Below are 13,692 nucleotides of genomic sequence, written 5' to 3'. Positions count from 1 at the left end.
TAGTTAAGTGCATGCATGCATCAACTGACTGATAACTCATAATTAGTTCTTCAAACATTTTGGAACTAATTTAACTGGACTTAACTCAGTAAACTGAGCTAACTAATTACAACTCAAATATAACTCAACCTTATCTCCTTAATTAAGGGATAATCTCCTTAATTTTGAGGGATAACTGTTGCATGACTTCAGAAAGACTTCTAACTTGAATTTCTCCAACTAATTAATCCAAGATGAATTAATTAATTATTTCTAAGTAGCTGGTGAGACTAAATTCGATTTTAATTCACAATTTGAATTCAAGGACAAATTAAATTTGGAATATTCTTATTGCCACATTTCAACATTGGGCTTATTTTACGTCACGCTTACCTTTCATTAAAACTTTCATAATGACGTTAAAAAATAATTATTTTTCAAATGGGATCACACATAAAAACATGTCTTTAAAGAACTTAAGTGAAAATTATTATCAACACAAGCCTTATGTTTACAAAATCTTCATCATCACTTTCACATCTAGACTAGATCTTTTAAGTGTGCAATCATATGGTTCTCCTTCAATGTATGTTCAATGACACTAGCTACAACCTTTTAGCCTATAATATTCCAACAATGTGATTGCTATCATTGTTAATAGTGGAAACGTGAAAAGATTGTTATCCATTTTAATCATAATGTTTGACACATTGTGTACACACATAAATTATTACATAGTGTGTACTAGCTCAAATGGATGTCATGCATTCTAGTTTAAACAATTTGAGTCAATGTTTACAATTTTGGACATCTATAATATCACTCAGATGAGTAGTAGAATTAATATATTATAAACCCAACAGTTGTGAAGACTTTACACATATTTCCTCTCAAGACAATCTACACAAATTTCAGCCACTTTAAATTGTTGGATTGTCTTGGAAATATGTGCGAAGCAACAAGAACAAAGCACAATGTTTTGTACCTAAACACAACACCCTTAATGGTACTAGACTATATACATTTGACTTATTTTGTGTGATTTTGTAATATCATTCATGTGCTAGGCATGTATAATAACATATTCTAATATTTTTTAAATACCATTTATATATAATGAGGATCTAATCACTCTTATAAGTGACTTAAGTTTTCAGCTAGGTTCCCTTTTTATGAGTGCAAATAAGGATTTCCCATCGCTTGTAATTAGTCAATCTATTATCATTTAAGGAAATATTGTTACTCATTTGGCTATCATTTTCATGGAGATGTCTTCCTCCATATATTATAATTTGTATCTGGAAACCATGTCCTAATGTGCAAGTGGTTCCAACTGCTCGTTCTCATTGCGGTTTGTTTCTATTTATACTTGTTACTACTTCAATAGTTGCATTAATATGCCATAAAAAGTGCTTGAATATTGCAATTTGGTTAAAATAACTCTTCTAGGGATATGTGGTAAATTAGGTATTTATGTTGCAAAGAGAATAGCATTCTATGCGAAAATGCCCAAATCTGCTTTTAATAAACAATAGATGTAATATTCAGGTCACATCGTTTCAAGAGAAGGAGTTGAGATTGATCATCAAAATATTTAAACTACCACAAAGTGGCATGTGCCCTAGAAAATAAATTGCCTTAGAGGGTTCCTAGGTCTTATAGGATATCACAAGAATATTGTTAAGAACTTCCTATGTACAATTTCCCTACTAACATCTCTCTTGAAAAAATTTATTTTTATGAACAAAAGAGGCCACCCTAGCATTATCATCCTTAAAGGATGCTATAAGTTCTACCCCAATGTTTTTGACCCATAATTTAGGAAAAAAAATCATGGAATAAGATGTATTTGGATAAGGGTTAGAGAAATATTGAGGTAGGAAGGTAGACCAATAGCTTCCAAAGTACACAACTCAAAGGTATGGATTTGATGAAATCTACATATGAGAAGTAATTGTTATACATCCCACATTCAACCAAGAAATAGGAACATTACCTCACAGTGAGGCATTTCAAGGTCAAGATGGACTATGATAACTTGAAGTACCTTTAAGAGTAGAGGATGTCTTAAAAGGTATTATTGTTATTCTACCCCAATGTTTTTGACCCATAATTTAGGAAAAAAAATCATGGAATAAGATGTATTTGGATAAGGGTTAGAGAAATATTGAGGTAGGAAGGTAGACCAATAGCTTCCAAAGTACACAACTCAAAGGTATGGATTTGATGAAATCTACATATGAGAAGTAATTGTTATACATCCCACATTCAACCAAGAAATAGGAACATTACCTCACAGTGAGGCATTTCAAGGTCAAGATGGACTATGATAACTTGAAGTACCTTTAAGAGTAGAGGATGTCTTAAAAGGTATTATTGTTATTCTATGTAAGTAATCATTGAGTTGATCTCATGTTGATAAAACCTAATTTTTCTAAGGGTCTTGCCACAAGTTATATGTTATCCTCTTTTGTAACAATATTGAAAGGTTGATTAAACAAATCTTCTTTTTCAATTCATTGAAAAAATAAGGTGTTTTCAAAAAAGGAACTAAAAAAGGTGTTCAAAATGCAAGGATTTGATATTGAAATCACTTATAAAAAGGGAAAGGATAATGTGGTAGTAGATGTCCTTTCAAAATAAACAAAAGAAACATCCACCTTATGTCTCATGACATCTATCATTCTTATATGGTTGGAAGAATTCCATAAAGAATGGACATGAGATCATACAACTCAATGGGAAATTCATTATTGCCATTGATAATGGAAATTCTTCAACACAATTTCCTTGAAAGGAAAACACCTTTTGGTTATACAAGCATAGAATAAGTTCAAGTACATAGTCAAAACCCCAATTTCAAGACTTCTTTTGGAATGTAAGTGGAACCACCCTAGACATGAACTCATTCTACACATCATCCCTGAATAAATGGCCAAATAAAATAGTCTGCAAATATATTGAAGGTTATTTTCATTTCTATACTTCCAATAAATAATCCTAATGGCGCAAATAGCTTCCTCTAAAAAAAAGTGTGGTATAATATAACTTATCAAACAACAACTAAGATGACTCCATTCTAATCACTTTATGCATACCCATTTCTCAAAATCACGTCATACTTGTATGGATGATTATGCAAGATATAAGAAGTTGACTCACATCTTCAACAATCTCGAGAGGCTTTATAAGTACATTAACAAAACCATGAAGTAACTCAAAACAAGATGAAGCAATAAGTGTATCAACATTGTAATGAGAAATAACTATCTATTGATGATTAGGTATTCATTTATGTAAGTAATCCACACTAAAGAAAATGAAGAATCAAGAGTTGGCCTTAAAATTTTATGGCCCCACTATGATACTTCAATAGATTAAAGTAGTTTATGAGTTACTTTCCTTCTTCATGCATTCGTAAACTTTTCTATATCTATTTCCTAAAAGGGGTTATTGGATAGAGTATTATAATACACGTGACTTCTTCTTTCTTTTTTTTCAAAAGGTGGAAAAACCTATCAAACTCAGTTTGTCAAACCAACAGTGAGGACAGCCATCTCTGGCTGCTATCCGCGAATGTCAGTTGACACATCACTGTTATCAAGGAAAACCACGCCACCTGAAATAACCCGCTGGTGGTCCGTAAGGGAGCAGGCTTTCACTCCTGCCAGATGCCTCTGGGTCTTGGGCCGTTAACCTGTTTCCTTACGTCCGAGGAAGACGAGCTCTTAGCCAAGCAGAAGCAGTTTTAGGGCATACTCCAGGCCCAATTATAATACACATGACTTGCCTCCATCTTCGTTCATCAATAAATTTTTTCATATCTATTTTCCTAAAAAGGATTATTGGAAAAACTATTCCAATACACACTGAACTTCCAAAGTTGGACAAAAAATAAAAGTTGATTCTTTACTATACGAAACTTTGTTTATCAAAATCTTACTCTAATGATTAGAATGATCACCAAGTAGGTCTCATCAAGCTAAAAAATGTTCCTCCACAAGAAGGTATATGGTAAGATGATTACTTTTAGGGAAAATATTCGAAGGAAAATCTTTTTAAAGGGAGAGACAACATTATGGTGTAACCCTTATTCATATTATTATATTCATTCTCTGTAATTCTAGTGAAGCCTATTAGTGTAGGAAACTACTTATCCCTCTTTTTTCTCCTATGTATACGTCAAAGAGACTCACTTGAAGAATCACCATATGTTATGTATTTAGTTATCTTTTTATAAAAGGGTGCTCCCTTGAAGTGGGTTATTTTCTTCATTTATTCTTATGAATAGAACTATCACTAAGTAGATCTCATCAAGTTGAAGAATGTTCCTCCAAAAGAAGGTATATGAGAAGATGCTTACTTTTGGAGGCGAGGCAAATATCTGAAGGAAAATATTTTTAAAAGAAGAAACACCATTATGTTCTAACCATTATTCATATTATTATATTCATTCTTTGTAATTCTAGCCAAGCCTAGTAATGTAGGAAACTACTTGACCCTCTTTTTCCTCCTAAGTTGAGTATGGATTTTATTTAGTAGTGCCCTTATATTGTTTTGGTTATTTGGGTTTCATAAAATAGAACACTTAACACTAAGAATAAATTGATCATAAAGTTTGTAATGATCTATGATAGGATAATGAATTATTCCCTTAGTGTTTGATGTGAAAAAGAAGTTGTTTATAAGTTTGTATTATCTATAATTCCTAATAGAAAGCACTATTCTCCTAGATGCATTGATGTTAGGAAGGAATTGGCCATAACTTGATAGAGGAAGCATAAGGTGTGTATTCATTAGCCTTCTATTTTCTAAATACACTTCATGATAATGAGGCAGAGCACTTAATGTTTGTGTTCATTATCCTTCTACTTTTAACATTCTATGATAATGAGGTAGAAGCACCCAAGGTTTTTATCTAATCCCTTATAGAAAACACTATTCTCCTCACTGCATTGATGTTAGGAAGGAATTGGTCATAAGTTGATAGAGGAAGCGATTAAGGTTTGTGTTCATTAGCCTTCTATTTTCTAAATACACTTTATGATAATGAGACAACAACACTTAAGGTTTGTGTTCATTGGTCTCTTAAATGAATTTTATGATAAGTAACATAGGAATGCATTGATATGATAACCTATTGGAAACACTTAGATGTTTATAAAGAGAAATAGGAAATGTAAAGCACATCAACATCACATTATGTGGGATTATGGTATATTGGGGTTGTTATGTTCCTCTAAACTTATCAAATTGAGGATTTTGGGAATATTTTGGAATTAGAGGGAATATTTCAAAAGCATTTAAGGTTTGTGTTCATTAGCCTTCTATTTTCTAACACTTTATGATAATGAGGTAGAAGCACTTAAGGTTTCTATCTAATCCCTTATAGAAAACACCATTCTCATTTAAGGTTTGTGTTCATTAGGCTTCTATTTTCTAACACTTTATGATAATGAGGTAGAAGCTCTTAAGGTTTCTATCTAATCCCTTATAGAAAACACTATTCTCATTTAAGGTTTGTGTTCATTAGGCTTCCATTTTCTAACACTTTATGATAATGAGGCAGAAGCACTTAGGGTTTCTATCTAATCCCTTATAGAAAACACTATTCTCCCAGCCGCATTGATGTTAGGAAGGAATTTGTCATAAGTTGATAGATGAAGCAATTAAGGTTTGTAGTCATTAGCCTTCTAAATTCTAAATATACTTTATGATAATGAGAGAGAAGCACTTAAGGTTTGTGTTCATTGGTCTCTTAAATGAATTTTATGATAAGCAAAATAGGAATGCAATAATAGCATAAACTATTGGAAGCAGTTCGAGTTTATAAAGAGAGATAGGAAATGTAAAGCACATTAACATAACATTATGTGGGATTATGGTATATTGGAGTTGCTATATTCTTCTAAACTTATCAAATTGAGGATTTTGGGAATATTTTGGAATCAAAGGGAATATTTCAAAAGCATTTAAGGTTTGTGTTCATTAGCCTTCTATTTTCTAACACTTTATGATAATGAGGTAGAAGCACTTAAGGTTTCTATCTAAACCTTTATAGAAAACACTATTCTCTAAGCGCATTGATGCCAGCAAGGAATTTGTCATAAGTTGATAGAGGAAGCAATTAAGGTTTGTGTTCATTATCCTTCTATATTCTAAACACACTTTATGATAATGAGAGAGAAGCACTTAAGGTTAGTGTTCATTGGCCTCTGAAATGAATTTTATGATAAGTAACACAAGAATGTATTGATAGCATAAACTATTGGAAGCACTTTGAGTTTATAAAGAGAAATAGGAAATGTAAAGCACATTAACATAACATTATGTGGGATTATGGTATACTAGGGTTGTTATGTTCCTCTAAACTTATCACATTGAGGGTTTTGGGAATATTTTGGAATCAGAGGGAATATTTTAAAAGCATTTAAGGTTTGTGTTCATTAGACTTCTATTTTCTAACACTTTATGATAATGAGGCAGAAACACTTAAGGTTTCTATATAATCCCCTAGAGAAAACACTATTCTCCTAGCTGCATTCACGTTAGGAAGGAATTGGTCATAAGTTGATAGAGGAACAATTAAGGTTTGTGTTCATTATCCTTCTATATTCTAAACACACTTTATGATAATGAGAGAGAAGCACTTAAGATTAGTGTTCATTGGCCTCTAAAATGAATTTTATGATAAGTGACATGAATGCATTGATAGCATAAACTATTGGAAGCACTTTGAGTTTATAAAGAGAAATAGGAAATGTAAAGTACATCAACATTACTTGGGATTACGTTGGGGTTGTTATTGGCATTATCTAAATTATTGATTTTGAGAATATTTCAAATAGGAAAGACATAACTAAAAATCAATACATGAGTTAATCTATTAAATTCAAATTCTAAAATATTCCCAAAATACACCATCCAAATCAAAATGAACAGTAATAATGAGAACTTAGTACTGCAATGAACTTACCAGAGCATGACACCAGATGCCATGGAGAGGCGCAAGAATCCACCTAAATTGCGAAATGCCTCCCATGAGAAGCCCGCCCACGCATCCTTGCAGGAGCCGCTGAAGACGTAGCCGATCTGAGCGAGCACGATGATCCACCACGATACATCCAGCATCACCGCAGCTGCAGGCAGACCCCATCCCACCTTGAATATCAACACCCAACTCAACACCACGTGAACCACCAACGCACACCCAGCAATGATTGCCATCACTATCACTTTGCTCTGCGCCTGAAGAAACTTGGCGAGAGGAAAAACCATGGCGTAAGCAAAGAGCTGGGGGAGCATCCACAGAGCAAATGTGCCCGCCAACTCGGCGATGTCCTTATCTTGCCCAATCGCGATCAGAATAGGCGTGGCGAATACATAAATCAAACTCATAAGCGCGGAGGTGCAGAGGAGAATAATCCATGAGCGCTGCATATACAGTCCCAGCATATCAAGTCTCCCCGCTCCGAAGGATTGCCCGCAGAGAGTTTCGAGCGCACTCCCCATCCCCAACTGCCACCAAATGGATTATTGGCATTTCCCTTTCCATGAATCAATCAAATAAAATTTGAATAAACAAGAAGTTACTGAACTAGAATTCACTCACCATGATCCCAAATGAAAGCCCAGCAATCACCGAATTCTCAATGGAAACGGCCGCCAGTTCCAGCTCCCCTATATGCCCAGCAAATGTCTGAGTGATTGCCCCCAACGAATACCGGCAGACTGAGGTGAAAATAGCAGGACCTGAAAGATACCAGAGCTTCTTAGACTCTTGCCACCATTCAATGCCAAGACTCTTGCAGTCTGTAATGGGCCGGCGATCGTTGGGAAATTCATAACGATGGGGAAAATCGTCCCCATATGGGCGATTTTCTTCTTCGTTTACTGGATCAAGCAAGGGAGATCTTAGGCCCTCCGGGTCATCCATGAATGCAAGCCTCAAAATACCCAAACAGATAGAAACAGAGAAGAGAGAAAGCTACAGCCTTATGAGTTGGGTAAGGGAGATCTTAGGCCCTCCAGGTCATCCATGAATGCAAGGCTAAAAATCCCTTAAATACATAGAAACAGAGAAGAGAGAAAGCAACAGCCTTATGAGTTGTGTTTAAACAGATAAAGGCCCTCCCCGGTCATCCATGAATGCAAGGTTCAAAATCCCTTAAACACATAGAAACAGAGGAGAGAAAGCAAGTTGGGTTTTAAACAAGCAGCAGCCTTATGAGTTGGATTCACTGGTTGGTCTAAGGAATCCCTTAGATCATCCAGTCATCCATTAATGTTGACCTCAAAATGCCCAACACATATAAACGGAGTTCCTATCACGTTGTTTGAAGAGCAGGTGAGAGGAGTCCTAGGCCGAGCACACTGCACTAAATTGATATTGTGATTTTTTTATGTTGGAAGAGCAGGTGAGAGGAATCCTAGTCCGAGCACACTGCACTAAATTGATATTGTAATTTTTTTATATTGGAATATTTAACTTAAAAATCTGCCAAAACACTGGGTGTCACATATCATCATTGAACTGGTTGTTGAACTGGTTGGTGAAATGTAGATCACCATCAAATGCTCTGCTCGCCCTTATAAAAAATATGAACACTGAAAACAGCACATATGACTTTCAGATCCACTGAATCATGCACCATGGTTTTGAGGTGCCCGCGTTCTTGTGTGATTTGAAAGCTTTTGTCAGATACACTCGGTTCCTCCAATGCTAATCAAATTGTTATATCTTAATCAATTCTGTCTTATTATGTGATATATGAAAATATGATTAAATACTTTTGAGAATTTTAAAGTTATTATAATAACTTAATAAAATATATAATTTCATTAAAAAAAAATTAAAGTATTTGTAGTTTGTGAAATAATTGAAGTTTAAAATATATAATCTGAATAAAAAATTGCTCAGAGTTTGGTAGAGATTGGTAGGAGATGTTAGGACATAATATTATATTTAAAAATAATATTTATAATAATGAATTTTAAAAATTATAATAACAAAAAAATTATTGGCCACAAATAAAATATTTTAATTTTATATTCATTTTATATAGAGATAAATTAATTGAAAAATAATTTATTTTTTAATATTTAAGAGATATGTAATCCTTTCACCACATGTCATATTTAAGTGATCTGTAATGTCATGTAAAATTAATGTAATTGATATTACATGATATGTAATTCATTCTATGTTTAGTTGGCATGTAATAGTAAAAATAAAATATATTAATAATAAAATTAAAATTAAAAAACATTTATTGTTAGTCATAAACTAGTATATCCATCTTAACTCAAGGTCTACCAAGTGCCCAAAGGGATCAAATCTTTCAAGATGTAAATTGTTTCTTTTGAATGCAAAACTTAAAGAAAGGTTTGCACATTGAAATATTTGATTCCTTTTAGCTCTTGGTATGTTTGATTTCAACATGAATCAATGTTGATTTTAAACAACACACTAATAAAATAATATATGTATATATATATATATATATATATATATATATATGAATGACTCAAATATTTTATTTATGATTTACATTTTAAAATGTTAAATCATGCCCTAATCATATTTAGAAGTAGAAAACATATATATATATAATGTCACATGTCAACTTGTAAATGAATTACGAATCTCCCAAAAATCATATTAATGAATAAGAAATTTTTCTTTAAATATATAAAATCTATATTAAACTATTTTAACTATAATATAATATATATATATATATAGATATATATATATATATATTATGATTCATATTCTACATATTAAAATGTTAATACATGCCCCAATCATGTTTGGAAGTAGAAACATATATCCATAGGTCTCTCTCTCGATATATATATATATATATATATATATATATATATTCTTGTAAGATGAATTTTATTACCAGGCATCAACCAAAACGTCATTACATAGATCATCTAATTATTACCAACCAACTTTAGGATAGATGATCTCAACTTGCCCAATGGAAACCAAGTATTATGGCCATCTATAAATGTAGTAGCAAGACCAAAAGTGAAAAAGTGTAATTTTTGCAATAACAGTAGATAGTCTATGAGAATACCATACCAAAAGGGATTGGCAATAACCATCTAACAATTATCAATCAAAAGAGTTTACTGGTGTAGGATCACAGGCACTAGAACCTGGAGAGACAGAAGATGTGGTGATGCATGGGATGTGAAGCTCTATTTAGGTCAGCCAAGCATCCATCCCCTCCATATGGAATTGCATGTTGTGTTTCTCTCGTTTGACATCAACAGGGTGTGTAAATACATTATATTGATCAACTTGTCTTTTCATCAATATTCTACCCATTAAGGTTTTCATCTTCAAATACAAAAACAGGGCTTGGAGGTATTACTTCTTGCAACCCTTGGTGTGCCAAGGTCCAAGATTAGTTTTCTAAATTCCTCCAAAAGCTTTGAATCTGACATTGCATGATGGTCTCTGGCAGTCATGGCTTCTAAATTATGCATTTCATTACTATTTCCTTTAGGTATGTTCGCACAGAAGAAATATGCAACCCCCTGGGCTTACCAGTAGTCATGGTTCTTTCTCTAAGGGCCTTGACCACCCCCCGCCCCACCTCTCTGACTCCTCATGTCTCTGCATGGTGGTAGATTGGCAGCGATATATCCCAATATAAACATTGCATTCGGTGTGATAGGTTATACAACAAATAACACACCACTATATATATATATATATATAAACATGTCAACTCCATATTAAAAATTGAAGAAATTACAAAATTCCAAACAAAAAAAACCTATTGATGGAATAACAATTCTCTTTCTCTCTCTATTAAATATTTTTAAATTATGTGTGTGTGTTTTCACCCTCTATAGAGAAATTAATTGAAAATTAATTTACATTTTAATATTTAAGAGATATGTAATTCCTTCGCTACATGTCATATTTAAGTGATCTATAATGCCATGTAAAATTAATGTAATTGATATTACATGATAGTAATTCATTATATGTTTAGTTGGCATGTAATAGTAAAAATAAAATATGCTAATAATAAATAAAAATAAAAATTATTGTTAGTCATAAACTAGGAGATCGATCTTAACTCAAGATGTATCAAGCGACCAAAGGGATCAAATCTTTCAAGAAGCAAACTTTTACTTTTGAATGCAAAACTTAAAGAAAGGTTTGCACATTGAAATATTTGATTCCTCTTAGCTCTTGGTACGTTCGATTTCAACATGCATTTATGTTGATTTTAAACAACACACTAATAAAATTATATATATATATATATATAATTTTTGTTATTGATGTTTAAAATGTCACATGTCAATTGTGTAAATAAATTAAGAATCTCCCAAAAATCATATTAATGAATAATAATTTTTTTTAAATATATAAAATGTATATTAAACTTTTTTAACTTATATATATATATATATATATATATAATGATTCACGTTCTACATATTAAAATATTAATACATGCCCCAATCATGTTTGGAAGTAGAGAACATATATCCATAGGTCTCTCTCTCTCTCTCTCATTTTGTAAGATGAATTTGATTACCTCACATCAACAAAAAAGTCATTACATAGTTCATCTAATTATTACCAACCAACTTTAGGATAGATGATCTCAACTTGCCCAATGGAAACCAAGTATTATGGCCATCTGCAAATGTAGTAACAAGACCAAAAGTGAACAAGTGTAATTTCTGCAACATCAGTAGAGAGTCTATGAGAATACCATACCAAAAGGGACTCACAATAACCATCTAACAATTATTGATCAAAAGATTTTATTGGTGCAAGATCACAAGCACTGGAACTTGGAGAGACACAAGATGTGGTGATGAATGGGATGTGAAGCTCTATTTAGGTCAGCCAAGCATCCATCCTCTCCATATGGAATCGCATGTTACATTGCTCTCGTTTGACATCAGCAAGGTGTGTAAATACACTATATTGATCAGCATGTCTTTCCATCAATATTCTACCCATTAAAATTTTCATCTTCCAATACAGAAACAAGACCTTGAGGTATTACTTCTTGCAGCCTTTGTTGAAAAATGTGCAACAAGAAATGCTAAATTTAGAAGGTGCTAAAAATAGAACTGCTAAAAATAGCACTTCTAAAAAATAGCAATTTAGCCAATGAGCATTTTGGCCACCTTGGGTGAGAGGTGAAGCTGCTAAAAATCGCATCATCTAAAAATAGCATTTCTGGGTCCCTTCCTAATTATAGCAATCCCTAGTCTATTGATAGGAAGTAAATTTGAATTTGTTCTTACCAGCGATTTGGAATATTAATTAATTAATTCTCCATGAGTAAATTAGTTAAGGAAAAGCAAACTTGAAGTCTTTGTGAGAACATGCAATTATTTCTCCACTAATTGGAGAATGTGTCCTTGATTTTCTCCACTAATTGAGGAATTAAGGATGAGTTCTATATTGAGAGGATCAGTTGACTTAGTTTAACTTAGTCAAGTTTAGTTATATTAATTTAACAAGTTGTTAAATTAATGAGATATAGTTTGTTGATGCTTGCATGCATGTGATCACTATTATTTTCAGATAATTGTGTATTCACTCATAGATAACCTATGCATGTCAATTCTGTCAGAGACCCAGTTGAGATCAGATGTGGGACAGTGTACTATCACATGCTAGGATATTTCTAGTAAGTATTCCTTGCATGGGGAAGGAAATAGGAGCTTGGACCTGAGGTGCAGCCTTTATATACAGGGCTAGGTAGTCCATGAGCTTTATCATCAGAGTACAGAGAGAGCATGACAGCTTTTGAGCTCATTCTTTTTGTATGTTGTTGAGGATTTCCACTTGATTGATAATACAGTGTTGGGGTTTTATGCTGGTGCTTTCCCCAGTGATATATTCTGATATCAGTGAAATTTCTACATGATATCAATGAAATTTCTACATGATATCAGTGGCAAGATCCTTGAGGTACCCAACCTCTTGGATGAGACCTTGCTACAGGAGCCACAATGTGGAGTAGCAAGAACTAACTAATTGGGTAGAGACAGATGCGGATGGAGCGGTAGAGAGAGCTACAATGCAGGGAATCCCAGGACAGCACAGAGCATGCAGGCTACAACAATGCGAGAGGCACAAGTGTATTGCACAGTGCAGGGGAGCACAGAGAAGGGTGCAACGGTGTGAGATGCATGGAGATGTTGCAGTAGCGCAAAAGTTAGAGAGGGAGCACTTGTCAGCAGCAGGTAGAGCTTCAGCATTAGAGTATGTTTCTAGCCCAACAGAGTGGTTAGTTGGGAGTTTTTTTGTTCCGAGTGTTGCTGGAGCAACCGCACTTGGTAGATGTGTTGCATGCAGAACATTCCAGAGTTACAGGATCGGGTTCGAGAGGAAGTCTTTCTTATTGAGAGGGAGTGTTGAAAAATGTGCAACAAGAAATGCTAAATTTAGAAAGTGCTAAAAATAGAACTTCTAAAAATAGCAGTTTGGCCAATGAGAATTTTGGCCACCTTGGGTGAGAGGTGAAACTGCTAAAAATAACATCTTCTAAAAATATCATTTCTGGGTCCCTTCCTATTTATAGCAGTCCTTGGTCTATCTATAGGAAGTAAATTCGAATTTGGTCTTACCAGCAATTTAGAATATTAATTAATTAATTCTCCATGAGTTAATTAGTTAAGGAAAAGCAAACTTGAAGTCTTTGTGAGCACATG

At 33.4% G+C, this 13,692-nt stretch overlaps 1 protein-coding gene across 7 annotated transcripts in view; it reads right to left on the bottom strand.

Annotated features, from left to right (window-relative positions):
• LOC149184513 (protein DETOXIFICATION 29-like) overlaps window positions 1-13,692 on the bottom strand; it is a 214,316-nt gene that overhangs the window by 27,094 nt on the left and 173,530 nt on the right. For 3 of the 7 annotated variants that reach the window (XR_016257268.1, XM_089417553.1, XM_089417551.1), the window contains exons 3-4: window positions 7,592-7,872; window positions 6,956-7,497 (exon numbers count right to left, since the gene is read on the bottom strand). The exons of 2 other annotated variants lie outside the window; for them this stretch is intronic. Coding sequence is in view for 4 of the 5 variants with exons in the window: in XM_089417553.1 (XP_089273679.1) it covers window positions 6,956-7,497; window positions 7,592-7,872 (823 nt within the window). In the remaining variant the exon portion in view is untranslated. Of the gene's footprint in view, window positions 1-6,955; window positions 7,498-7,591; window positions 8,312-13,692 lie in introns of those variants that run through there. 2 more of the 7 variants (XM_089417552.1, XM_089417557.1) reach the window with 2 other exon arrangements.

The sequence above is a fragment of the Pinus tabuliformis genome, chromosome 3_2 (genome assembly GCF_031772625.1).
Source record: "Pinus tabuliformis cultivar Carrire ecotype Pingquan chromosome 3_2, CPIR1, whole genome shotgun sequence".
In the NCBI taxonomy this organism is placed as follows: Eukaryota; Viridiplantae; Streptophyta; class Pinopsida; order Pinales; family Pinaceae; genus Pinus; species Pinus tabuliformis.
Note: the sequence above shows the minus strand (reverse complement) of the source record. Positions and strands in the feature narration are given on the sequence as shown.